At 36.6% G+C, this 12,338-nt stretch overlaps 1 protein-coding gene across 3 annotated transcripts; it reads left to right on the top strand.

Moving 5' to 3' along the window:
* The first annotated feature begins 1,720 nt into the window (after positions 1 to 1,720).
* Positions 1,721 to 11,571, top strand: LOC117428400 (insulin gene enhancer protein ISL-3-like). 3 transcript variants are annotated; one of them, XM_058995291.1, is made up of 6 exons: positions 1,721 to 1,954; positions 2,607 to 2,796; positions 3,918 to 4,180; positions 7,281 to 7,567; positions 8,748 to 8,915; positions 10,583 to 11,571. In XM_058995291.1, exons 1-6 carry the CDS (start codon positions 1,897 to 1,899, stop codon positions 10,628 to 10,630), a joined length of 1,014 nt encoding a protein of 337 aa, XP_058851274.1. In that variant the 5' UTR covers positions 1,721 to 1,896; the 3' UTR covers positions 10,631 to 11,571. The 3 variants fall into 3 exon arrangements, with proteins under 3 accessions (XP_058851274.1, XP_058851272.1, XP_058851273.1); XM_058995289.1 differs by having other exon boundaries at positions 1,731 to 1,954; positions 10,514 to 11,567; XM_058995290.1 differs by having other exon boundaries at positions 1,733 to 1,954; positions 7,284 to 7,567; positions 10,514 to 11,567.
* Positions 11,572 to 12,338: the final 767 nt, after the last annotated feature.

Genomic DNA, 12,338 nt, shown 5'->3' with positions numbered 1-12,338 from the left:
GTATGTTGTTCAGAGTTGTGTGTAAAACATAAATCACTTATAGCAAATAAACCTATCGCACAGGACGCAAAATAATCATATCAGATCACATGAATATGTCGATTTCAGTGGCACGGCATAGAAAACCCCACTTCTTGCTAACATGTAACATTGGCTGCATATTAGAATTTAAAAAAAATCCTCAATCGGATTACATCATTCAGAGATACATACGTGTATTTCTAAAACAGGTGATGTTGTCGGCTACTGGAGATGAATAATACAATTTTGCAATTGTGAATTTATCCAGTAGAGGTCACTCTTTTCGAGTAGAACTCCAGATTCTGCACAATAATTATAAACAAAACCACACTAATTTGTGTTGGTAGTTTCAATCATTGATTCATAAGAGCGTGTAAACGAATTCAACAAAACATCACCAACGTTTCAAACAAGACGTTTACAAAAGTGTCTCCCACTCAAGTTGTGAAAGTATCTATTTATTCCAGCTGAATCCAGATACATTACTGTAAATAATGAATTAGTCATCAATGCATAAACTGTTCCTTCAACATATATACTGTAGTCTACTCGTTTAAAGTCACTGCACCAGCTTTTACAGGGACTTGTAGCATGCAAATCGAATAGAGGTCAGCAAGGTGCTTATATTAACTTCAATATTATCCCGATAATTACTAGACAATTGGGAAATCGATTTTTGCAACCTATTTTCACTTTTTTCATATATATATATATATATATTTGAATTCGAATTAGTTTAAAACGGATTGTATACTTACAGATTTGGTTTAAAACTAAATACCTGAATAAACTAAATAAATAAATAAAATAAAGGTTCTAAAATATATCGCCTATATCTATATCTATATCTATATCTATATGTGTGTGTATATATATATATATATATATATATATATATATATATATATATATATATATATATATATATATATATATATAATTTTAAAATAAAAATGTAAGGAAAACTCTTTATATTGTCATATTAGCATCATTGGATCGGACCTGTATATTAATTTCATTTTCCTAATACTGAGAAAAACAGAACTTGATTCTGAGTTTGATTTTTGACGCACCACATGTTTGGTGTTTTTCTGTCTGTATTTTATCATATTCAAAAAAATAAAAAATCACGATTTCGATTTTCCATTATTGTCAGCATTGTTGAAAATATCATCAATTATTGTAGGCCAGTCATTGTCTGTTTAATTCACGTTTGATCATATTTAAATTATGTATTTATTTGGCAGACGCCTTTACTCAAGGCGACACAAGTTGACACAGCGCCATATATGTCTTCATCGACTGGAATAAAATAATAAAATACCTCTTTGTTCGGCAGTAAATTACACGTTTTGGATATTGTCATTTTTTTAATGAAATAAGTTAGGCTACTAATCATATAACAATATTGTGATGTATATTTTTATCAATTCAGTTTAAATGTGTGTATATATATATATATATATATATATATATATATATATATATATATATATATATATATAACCAAATTATAATGCATTCGTTTTTAAACAGCAGGCCCCAAGTATAGTCCAATCTAGTTGTAATACGTTTCTTCTTCCTATATGTATTATATATTCCTATAGGATGGCTGCTCTTTTGAAAAGTAGGATTTGTTGAACTGAGTGTATTTGATCCATTGTCCTCCCTTCAACAATAACTTCGCAGCTCTTCTTTTTGCTCCCTGGTGACGTGCCCGGGTCCCAGCTTGCGTGTGACGTCACGCTGCGTGTGGGACCTTGCAGACTCCCTCTCACTCCAGTCTTGGGATAGAAGTCCTCAGTTAGCAAGGGACTGGGCAGCCAGCTTTCTACTTGTTTTTTTACACATTACACACTGCTTCACCCGTCCTGTATGGTGGATATCATTTTCAACTCTTCTTTCTTGGGTGATATGGGGGATCATTCCAAAAGTAAGTACACTTTTTATTTGTCAAAATGATGATCTATTTGCAGTGTGTGTTATTATTTTATTTGCACGCTTTAGAACATTAATTCTGGTAAACTACTACCTGCTACAATACAAAGCGTTGTGTGTTCATGTACCCAAATCCACGTAACAGGCGCTGTGGTAGTTAGCATTTCATATTTATTACAAACGAACAGTGTTTAATCTATTTTATTTAAGCATCATTTATATTCTGAAGAGGAGGGTGTACACCAGCCTACTTTTTTATTTGCCAAACTGCAATGTAAAAACATTTCCACATATAAATGTATTACAAGAATATATTTTCTCAATGACAACGTTGTAGATGCCTTCACAAATAAATAGAGATGTGCCGATACTGTGTGCTATAGAGTGGAGAGGTTGGATTCATAGCATTGTGAAGTTGGAATATTGCGCACACCGTTTTACATGATTTTGTATGTCAGCAATAATGTTTCATATAAATAACACATACGTATAAATGCGCAGAACAAAAAAAACTGACTATATATACAAAATGATCAGTTTTATCACTCTTTTGACCTTCGGGTACGCGCGATTACAGTATGCAAAGAGGAAGCGGGCAGATAAAAAATGCTTTCAAAATATAGTGACGTTTCACCTGCTCTTGTTAGAGAAGTCTGGAATTGCCATGTGTGTGGGCTGTGGAAGTCAGATCCATGACCAGTACATCTTGAGGGTCTCCCCGGACTTGGAGTGGCATGCTGCTTGCTTGAAGTGCGCGGAGTGCAGTCAGTACCTGGACGAGACGTGCACTTGCTTCGTCAGGGACGGCAAAACATACTGCAAAAGAGATTATGTCAGGTGAGAATTTGAACAGCAAACACCAGCATGTGAGAATGGTCATGGCAATTAGAGTGGATCAGCCCCACTCCTGATGAAGCAAGCAGGAATGAAGTAAGTAGGACCCGCGTGTATCAGCGTCCCACGTTTTTATGGAGAAAAATGTTATCATTTATGTTTGTAAATCGTGTTATTGTCTGAAAAAGAAAATACTTTAAAGCATAGTTTAAGATCTAGCCACATTGCTCTCTCTCTCTCTCTCTCTCTCTCTCTCTCTTTCTCTCTCTCTCTCTCTCTCTCTCTCTCTCTCTCTCTATATATATATATATATATATATATATATATATATATATATATCTCAAATGAGCAAAGAAAAATACGTATCTGTGTTTAAAATGTGATGTTAGGAGAAACCGCATATATAATTATTCTAAAATGCATTAGATTATTTTTTTTTTATAGAATGTTAAATTAAACATATCAAAAACACACTTAGTTGTCAAAACTGCGTAAAATAAATGTGCAGGTTAAAACATAATACGCTGCTTCTACACATTATCAATAAATATGTTGTCATTCAGTATATGGATTGCATATTTGTAAAGCATAAAAATAAACAAAACATGTTTAGATCACTGCAGTAGTTTTTACACAAGATTTTTTTTTTCACTATAAATGTCAGGAACATACAATATACATATATTTCGCATTTCACACTTAATGTGTTAAATAATAATTATATATATATATATATATATATATATATATATATATATATATATATATATATATATATATATATATATATATATATATAATTATGTGTCTGGAAAAAAAGAACACTATCATATGCGTCAAAATCTTTAATCATCCTTAATCATCTTTATAAAGGGGGACTTTCCGGATGTATTTGTATAGGGCAAATAATGGTGATGGCTACAATATTAAGGAAAATTGTTATTCCATACATTCACCCTTCGTTGAAAAAAAAAACACTTCGATATGTATAATAAACTAGACTACACGTGGGTATACACAGTTATTGTTATTGTTGATTTTTTTGTCGGCTTTTTTAAAATATTGCAATAGTGTCTTAAATTTTTGCAATTAACCATATATATATATATTATTTTGATTTTCAGGTTGTTCGGTATAAAATGCGCAAAATGCAACGCTGGCTTCAGCAGCAGCGATCTGGTGATGAGAGCTCGAGACAACGTGTATCACATCGAATGCTTCAGGTGTTCGGTTTGCAGCAGGCAGCTCCTGCCCGGGGACGAGTTCTCCCTGCGGGAAGAGGAACTTCTATGCCGGGCTGATCACTGCCTGCTCGGGGACAGAAGCTCTGCAGGAAGCCCCCTCAGCCCGGGACACATTCACTCCAACAGATCTCTACATATGGCAGGTAAACCTTTACTACACTGTCTCTGAAAATGTAAGGACAATGTTACAGCCCGCTTTAATGGGATAAATGTAAGAAAATACGTGGATGTAGATTTATACATGTTCTGCAAAATGCATAAATAATGAACCTCAATCCGCACACGCTAAAATAAAATACAAACACACAAACAAAAAAGCTGCGCTGTAGATATGTTACATAGACAATGCATATACAGTCATCAATAATATTACTATACTTTTAACGCACTTACACATTTTTACAATATTATATATAGTTTAGGAAAGCAATAATACAGTTGAAGCAGCAAGACATGTAGCCTCTTGTTGATTTTATTTATTTATTTTAAAATTAGCTGCTAATAATCTTCAAGGCCTCAACTGGTACTCGGACGTGTTTTTAACGCCAGTATATTGGAATAGGAAAAATAATTTAGAATTATCACTATTAGATAATCCATTTGCATAAGCATCCGCTGTTTAAAAACATAAAGCAATCTTATGTGCTAACTGACCATTTTGATGACAGCAGTTATGTTATTTATAACTTTCTCTGCGATAGGCTAAGAAAATAATTGTGTGTACAGAACAGAAGTTTATCTTAAAATACTCCTGCGCAAGTATTCCAAGTTCCCCCTTCTTTATTTAAATTTAAATTGTACTATTTTACAATTGTTGTAAAACTTCTGGGATATCGAATGTTAAAAAATCGTGGAGGATGTATGTCTTTAAAAAGTTGGTGTCAATAATTCATTGTTTTATTTTTGCATGCAATAAATAATGCATCATTCGTGTAAAACCCTCCCAATTATAGACGTGTACGGGTGCTATTTATTTTAATAATGCAATTTAGTAAGTACAGTAACAGTACTTTCAGCGCGCCTCGTTTAAATGCAGGCATATCGGCTATAGGGACCTACAGTTACATGTAGTAAATAATTTGTTTATTCGATTAAGGAAAACACATGTATTTGTTAAATCTCTGATTGCATTGCATTTAACACAAATCGTGTGTTTTTAACAACCACCGGTGTCCTTAATCGCACACTCTGTCTTAATTTGGACACCTAATTTGGTAACCCTTACAAATCCGGTTTGTTTTGCATGCGAGATCTTGGACAAGAACAGCCGACACCGGTTACGATAACAATTATTTCAGTTGATTGATGGGCTTTAGTGTTGTCGCATATATATCTCAATTATAAAATAACCACAAATGTACATGTGCTCCCCGTCTCCCCCATTTCTATTATAAAATCACAGTTATCCTAATCCTTGTATGGTCTGCTATACTTCTGTCTGTTGTTGTAATCTCTTACAATCACAGTTTATAATCGCTATTTTTTAACAACAGTTCGATTTCCTAAAACGATGTTGTTGACAGAAACAAAACAAAAAAAGGTTCTGGTCGAGTGTTGCCGGGTACAGTTTGTCGTTTAGTCGTGTAGGTTATACACACGCCTGCGGGCATGCACAGTGATCTGAGTTTTCCAGTATGTAAATGAATGCTTTTGGCTTGACGTCATAAATGGCTCTATTTAAATATATGTTGCACAAGAAAAGAAACTCCGGGCATTCTTGTTTACACAATGGAGAGAGTTGTTCTTTAAAGAGATATTTTATTATTATTATTATTATTATTATTATTATTATTATTATTATTATTATTATTATTATTATTTATTTTTTTACTGGTTATTGTATTTACATTTGCGAACTTGCAATATTTTTTTATATTATTTTACAGACAAAAAGGTTACAGTGCTTTTTTCTGTATTTTTGTGCAGATCAAAACAATTCTGTGTAAAATGTATTATGTGCCTGCTTTGATTGGATTATTAACCTGCCCACCGCATTCTTTGTTAGCAGAAGATTGCTTAAATTTGCATCCTTCCTTATAACAAAGTATTAACTCTTTATATTCGCTGTTGTTATTTTTGTTATGGAATTCAGGGAATGGGAATTATAATTCTATAAATAACATATAATATCCCATTGTTATTATGTGTTGTGCAGATATTTTGGATGCATTTTTATGATGTGCATTTGATGAATATTGGAAATACTGTTTTAATATTGGGGCCATAGGCTACTATTAAACAGTAGGTGAGTTCAACTACAATATATAGAAGAAACGGATTCATACAAATAGAGACCACTTTAGACTCTATAAGCCAGTCGATGTCTTCCACTTAGGATTTTTCTTGAAAAAAAAAAAAACATTGGCTCCAAATGTTTCGTAATGCATACCATTCATTAACAGTTTATATAGAAAGTGGATATGCAGGGTCTGTGTCACCAGCCAGACAAAACAATAGCATAGGCCAGGCCTACCAACTACCACCCTGCTACCACACACACACACACACGCACGCACACACACACACACACACACACGCACACACACACACACACACACACACACACACACACACACACACACACACACACACACACGCACGCACACACACACACACACACACGCACACACACACTCCCCCCCAAACCCCAACCACACACACACACACACACACACACACACACACTCCCCCCCAAACCCCAACCACACACACACACACACACACACACACACACACTCCCCCCCAAACCCCAACCACACACACACACACACACACACACACACACTCCCCCCAAACCCCCCCCACACACACACACGCGCACTCCTCCTACCACACACACACACACACACCCATATCCCAAACACACACACACACACACACACACATACACACACACCCCAAACCCCAACCACACACACACACACTCCTCCTACCACACACACACACACACACACACACACACACACACTCCCCCCCAAACCCCAACCACACACACACACACACACACACACAAACCCCAACCACACATTTTACTCTCATAAAAAAAGGTTTACATTTTTCAATGGAGTGTAGGATCCAATTTTCTGGATTTAATGCATTGTTTGTAGAGGTGTGCTGAAGATACTTGTTGAAATGTAGCCTATATGCCAGGTTTCTTATATATTAGGCTATAGAAATGTCAATGGACAAGTCAAATGGATGAGAGTTGTTTTGCAATGGTGCTAAGTGAAGAATTCTCTTTAGCAGACCCTGTGTCAGCCCGACAGCCCTCACTCAGATCTCACGTCCATAAACAGACAGAGAAAACCACTCGTGTGCGGACTGTTCTCAACGAGAAGCAGCTTCACACCTTGAGAACCTGCTACAATGCCAACCCCAGGCCCGACGCCCTGATGAAGGAACAGCTAGTTGAAATGACTGGCCTGAGCCCAAGGGTCATCAGAGTCTGGTTTCAGAACAAACGCTGCAAAGACAAGAAGAGATCCATCTTCATGAAGCAACTCCAGCAGCAACAGCAAAACGACAAAACTGTAAGCATTGTGAAAGTTAAACATTATACTTGAGGTGTGCATGTAGCCTACATGGGGTGGTGGGGTAGGGTAGGGTAGGGTAGGGTAGGTGGTGCTGGGGGCTTAGAGGAGGCTTGGGGGGATGAACGTTATGCATTCTCCCATCCAGCAAGGGCGTTACATCAAATACCATATGCAGTTTAAGCTTAGTTGGGAAACTCTGTAATTTATGCATATACATTCGTTTGCCACAAGTCATTTACCTTTTATTTAAAGGATAGGACTATAATAATAATAATAATAATAATAATAATAATAATAATAATAATAATAATAATAGTTTCCTACAGAAGTTCCCAGTTCTGACTGAAAAGAGCCTGAAGCTATTATCACTCAGTAACTGTGCTGCGCAATTTCAGGAAAATAAATAGTATGCCTATAGTACAGTACTACATTTAAATTTTCCCTGTCCATCTGGAAAGAAGAAATGACCTGCTGGTTAAAAAACAGCTCCAAAGGTTATAGCTTAAAGTTTGTGAAACTTAACGACTTTATACAGGGATTGTTAAAAAGGTTTTATTAAAGTTTACTTAAAGGTCAATGACGCATAAAAAAAAAGCAAATGGCGAAAGGTGAAACCACCACAAAGACTTCATGCTGGGCCCCGGATTCTTTTTATTTGTGTTGCCTTTTTATTTAAGAGTTTTAAAAAGGAAAATTATGTGTCAAGTAGGCCTAACTGCCCCCCCCCCCCCCCCCCATATCTCGCTGGATGATGTTCAAATCCTTCATGCTGAATGTAGGCCTACAGTATCTTCATTTGCAGATAATGAAAATGGTATCAGCAGTGTGATATTAGAATGAAGCTCAGTGCATAATGGTAACTTTGCAGTCCAAAAGTCAGTGCACACACAGGTACCACAAAACAAACGGCATGTGGCTGCACCTGCACTGTAAACATGTAAGGCCTACAGTGTGTGTTATATCTCAACAGATAGACCATAGCAAGTAGGCTTAAAGTTACATTTGAAAGCGTTCTAATTCCCCTTGTCTCTAACACCTTCTTTGAATGTTTTAATGAACAGTGAAGGGTAGGCAGGGATACCTAGGCCTATGTGTAATTCAGACTCTAATTGGTGTGTTTATAGTGGAGGTGTTTAATTGTGTTATGATTTTTTTTCTGTTGGTGTTCTTCCCTTAGAGCCTGCAGGGACTAACAGGGACTCCGCTGGTAGCTGGCAGTCCAATCCGACATGACAATGCTGTTCAAGGGAACACGGTGGAGGTCCAGACCTACCAGCCACCATGGAAAGCCCTGAGTGAATTTGCCTTGCAGAGCGACCTGGACCAACCTGCCTTTCAACAGCTGGTAAGTAAAACAGAGAGCGAGCCGAGCCCATTCGTTTTTGACATCCACTTGTTCCACATTTGCAACCACTCATTATAGATGGATTCCAGTGTAGTCCTTGGACTTTCTACGGAACCAATTTTGTTATATTGTTATAATGGGTAAAACTTTTTTTTTTTTTTTTAAGTTATAAATATAAACCCGAAACGTTATATACACATGAGGGATACCTTAATAAAGTGTTGCACCGACGCTGTGTACAGAGAGATTCCCTCAATCAGCTTCTTAGGAAATCAGCTCCTCTGAAACGGGCCATGGCAGCAGAGCAAGCATAACTGACCAGTTATCAAGGAGTTATAGGAGGCTGTGTGGACCAGTGGTTAAAGAAAAGGGCTTGTAACTAGAAGGTCCCTGGTTCAAATCCCACCTCAGCCACTGACTCATTATGTGACCCTGAGCAAGTCACTTAACCTCCTTGTGCTCCGTCTTTCAGGGTGAGACGTAGTTGTAAGTGACTCTGCAGCTGATGCATAGTTCACACACCCTAGTCTCTGTAAGTCGCCTTGGATAAAGGCGTCTGCTAAATAAACAAATAATAATATTTTGTACAGTGTGCTTTGCGTTTATCAATGCTTTGCAATCAGTATGAGTAACACACATCTTATCTACTTGCACAGATAAGCTGTGAGCTGTGTAAGAGAAGTGTGTATTTCGTACCGTTTACGTGGACAAAGCCCCTACAGGTTAAATGCATCTCATTAACATAATAATAATAATAATAATAATAATAATAATAATAATAATAATAATAATAATAATAATAATAATAATAATAAACGGAATGGAGACGTTTCCTAAATAATAACATCATGTTAAAAATATAACCTATTCGGTATTCGGGTAATTCTGTAACATTACCAGTTTGTTTTTTGTTTGCCAACTAAATGGAGCGAATGCACTGGGATAAATGCTCCGTGAATATACGTGTCCTTTATATTATCTGAAATGTGTGTTTTTTTCCGCTTTGGCAACTCTTGCACAGATATAGCTTCTCTAACGTAATGAGTTGCAGAATGAAAGCCCTGAACGCTTTCCAGGTGATAATATTTCATACGGGTCAATGTGTTTCCTCAATAAGTGATTACAGAAGAAAAAAGGCGCAAAGGTGAAGTAACCGTAGAGTAGTCAGTTGTACAGTGGCATGTATTTTGACAGTGTTAAACATATGGTAATCAGTCTGCCTGCGTATCCATTTATTACAAGGTGTGTGGCTCTAGCGCATGAAGTAACGCTATTAGGGTCAATAAGTTTAGTATTTACATTCATTAATACGTTTTTCGCGAACATATTAAAGGATTTTGTATTCTTAGCACAAAGTCATTAACCTGGTCATTCATATTCGTTTGTACTCTATGATTATGCGAGTACAACTATATACTATATACAGCTGGCTCTTTGAGCTAATATATATATATATATATATATATATATATATATATATATATATATATATATATATATATATATATATATATATATATGGGAGTTATAAAATGGTTGAGCATGGCTAGTGCTCAGACTAGTCCTCATTTTAATTCAATGTGTGTCTTTGATCACAGGTGTCTTTTTCTGAATCCGGTTCCTTGGGTAATTCTTCTGGCAGTGATATCACTTCTTTGTCCTCCCAGTTACCAGACACTCCGAACAGCATGGTACCGAGCCCCGTGGAGACGTGAGACCGAGCGAGGAGCAACAGGTTCCGGACCCAGCATGTTCCCACTGCCCCGCATGAGAACAGACCAGTCTTAGCTCATCACAACATCAAAAAAACGTTTTTATTTTTCATTTGAAAACAAAGAAGATGTGACTTGAAAGCTACCACAACATTGAACATTGTCCTGGAAACTTGAGACATGGTCCTGCATTGTTGGGATGCCGTTGTCTGTCTAGAACTTGGTTTAATTCCATTGGACTCCAAGATACAGGAAAAAACCAACTCGTCTGAAGGATATATAAACCAGCCTTCCTGAAATTGGCGGAGAGCCAGCGACTCATCTCGACTGAATCTTGTCATTCGGACTATCTTTCATCATGATCGCCATTATGTCTTGTTGCTTCAACACGTGACACTTGGTTTTTGTTCATCCCGTGCTCTTTTCTGACTTCAGAAACCCTTCCCCGTGTTTGTCTTAATTCGCATGATTGCCGGAGATGATGTAAAACAGACTATTGTTGTAAAATATTTTATCTTATGGATGGAGGACATATTGTTTGAGCCTCTAACGAACAAAAGTAAGTTATTGTTATTTATTGTCAAAACAGCAGTTTCGAACAACAGGGATTGATATTTGATCTTTAATAAAACGATGTAAATGCTGCTTAGTGTCGGAAAACTTGATTTCACACACACGGGGCTGCCGGCTGCTTTTGCACTGTCAATTCTAACTGAGCACTGAAAAGCATTGTGTTAAACTGATCAGCAATGGGCGAATGGACTTGGGTTGATTAGGAATTCTACAACGCGCACCGTTGAAAGATGGAAGTCAGACCCCCCAATAGTTAATTAATCTGTTGACGTCCCGCCCACCTCGTTCAATTGAGATACAATTTAAAATAATTATATGGATTTCTTCCCCGTTCCATTCTGGGGACAAATTGAAAACGCCTTTACCGCCATGATATGTGTGCACGTTTTTTACTTTTTTTTTTTTTTTTTAAACAGACCGATGTTACTGAACTAACAAGAAACAGCAAAATGCACGCATAAGCTCCTAAAAGAAAATGTGTCAGATTAAACCCATTTGAATGGTATAAAGCTACACGTGAGGAGGCGGTTATATCTGCTCCATTGTCTTGCTGGTTTTATACCGTTAACATCGTCATACTCCGCTTTGCGCTACCGTGTCCATTTAACACAGTTCCTCCACACAATTGTAAGTAGTCAGGCTTATTCAAATATGTTATGGAAGTATTAACATACACTTTCATTTGCTGACGACTCATCTCTTATCAGATTTGAATATGCATAACGGTTTGCACTGTCTACAAGTCATGAACCGCAGGCTGCAAGAAACTGGAACCTGTACCGCGATTACTGAAAATATGCTCTTCAGTGTCTAAGTATTGCGCATATAAAGTGTGGGTTATAACAGCGAATGTCCCAATAGAAAGGCACGGGTTCAGAGAGAAACCTGTGTGGAAATAAATTAACAACGTAACGTAATACCTTTAAACAAGGATACCCGATTACAAATGCCGTGTAGAGAATTCAAAAAAAGATTACAGTACATGCTTTTTAGTAATACCTGTGTGGATATTTAGTACCACATTAAAACAGGATTTCAATGTCCCCCCATTTTTTATATATTTTGATTTTTTCTTTTCCTAACAGTGATATTATTTTCTGAACTGTCTTGCATCATGCTCATCCCCCTGCATTGAAAT

This window comes from Acipenser ruthenus, chromosome 21 (genome assembly GCF_902713425.1).
Source record: "Acipenser ruthenus chromosome 21, fAciRut3.2 maternal haplotype, whole genome shotgun sequence".
NCBI lineage: Eukaryota > Metazoa > Chordata > Actinopteri > Acipenseriformes > Acipenseridae > Acipenser > Acipenser ruthenus.
Note: the sequence above shows the minus strand (reverse complement) of the source record. Positions and strands in the feature narration are given on the sequence as shown.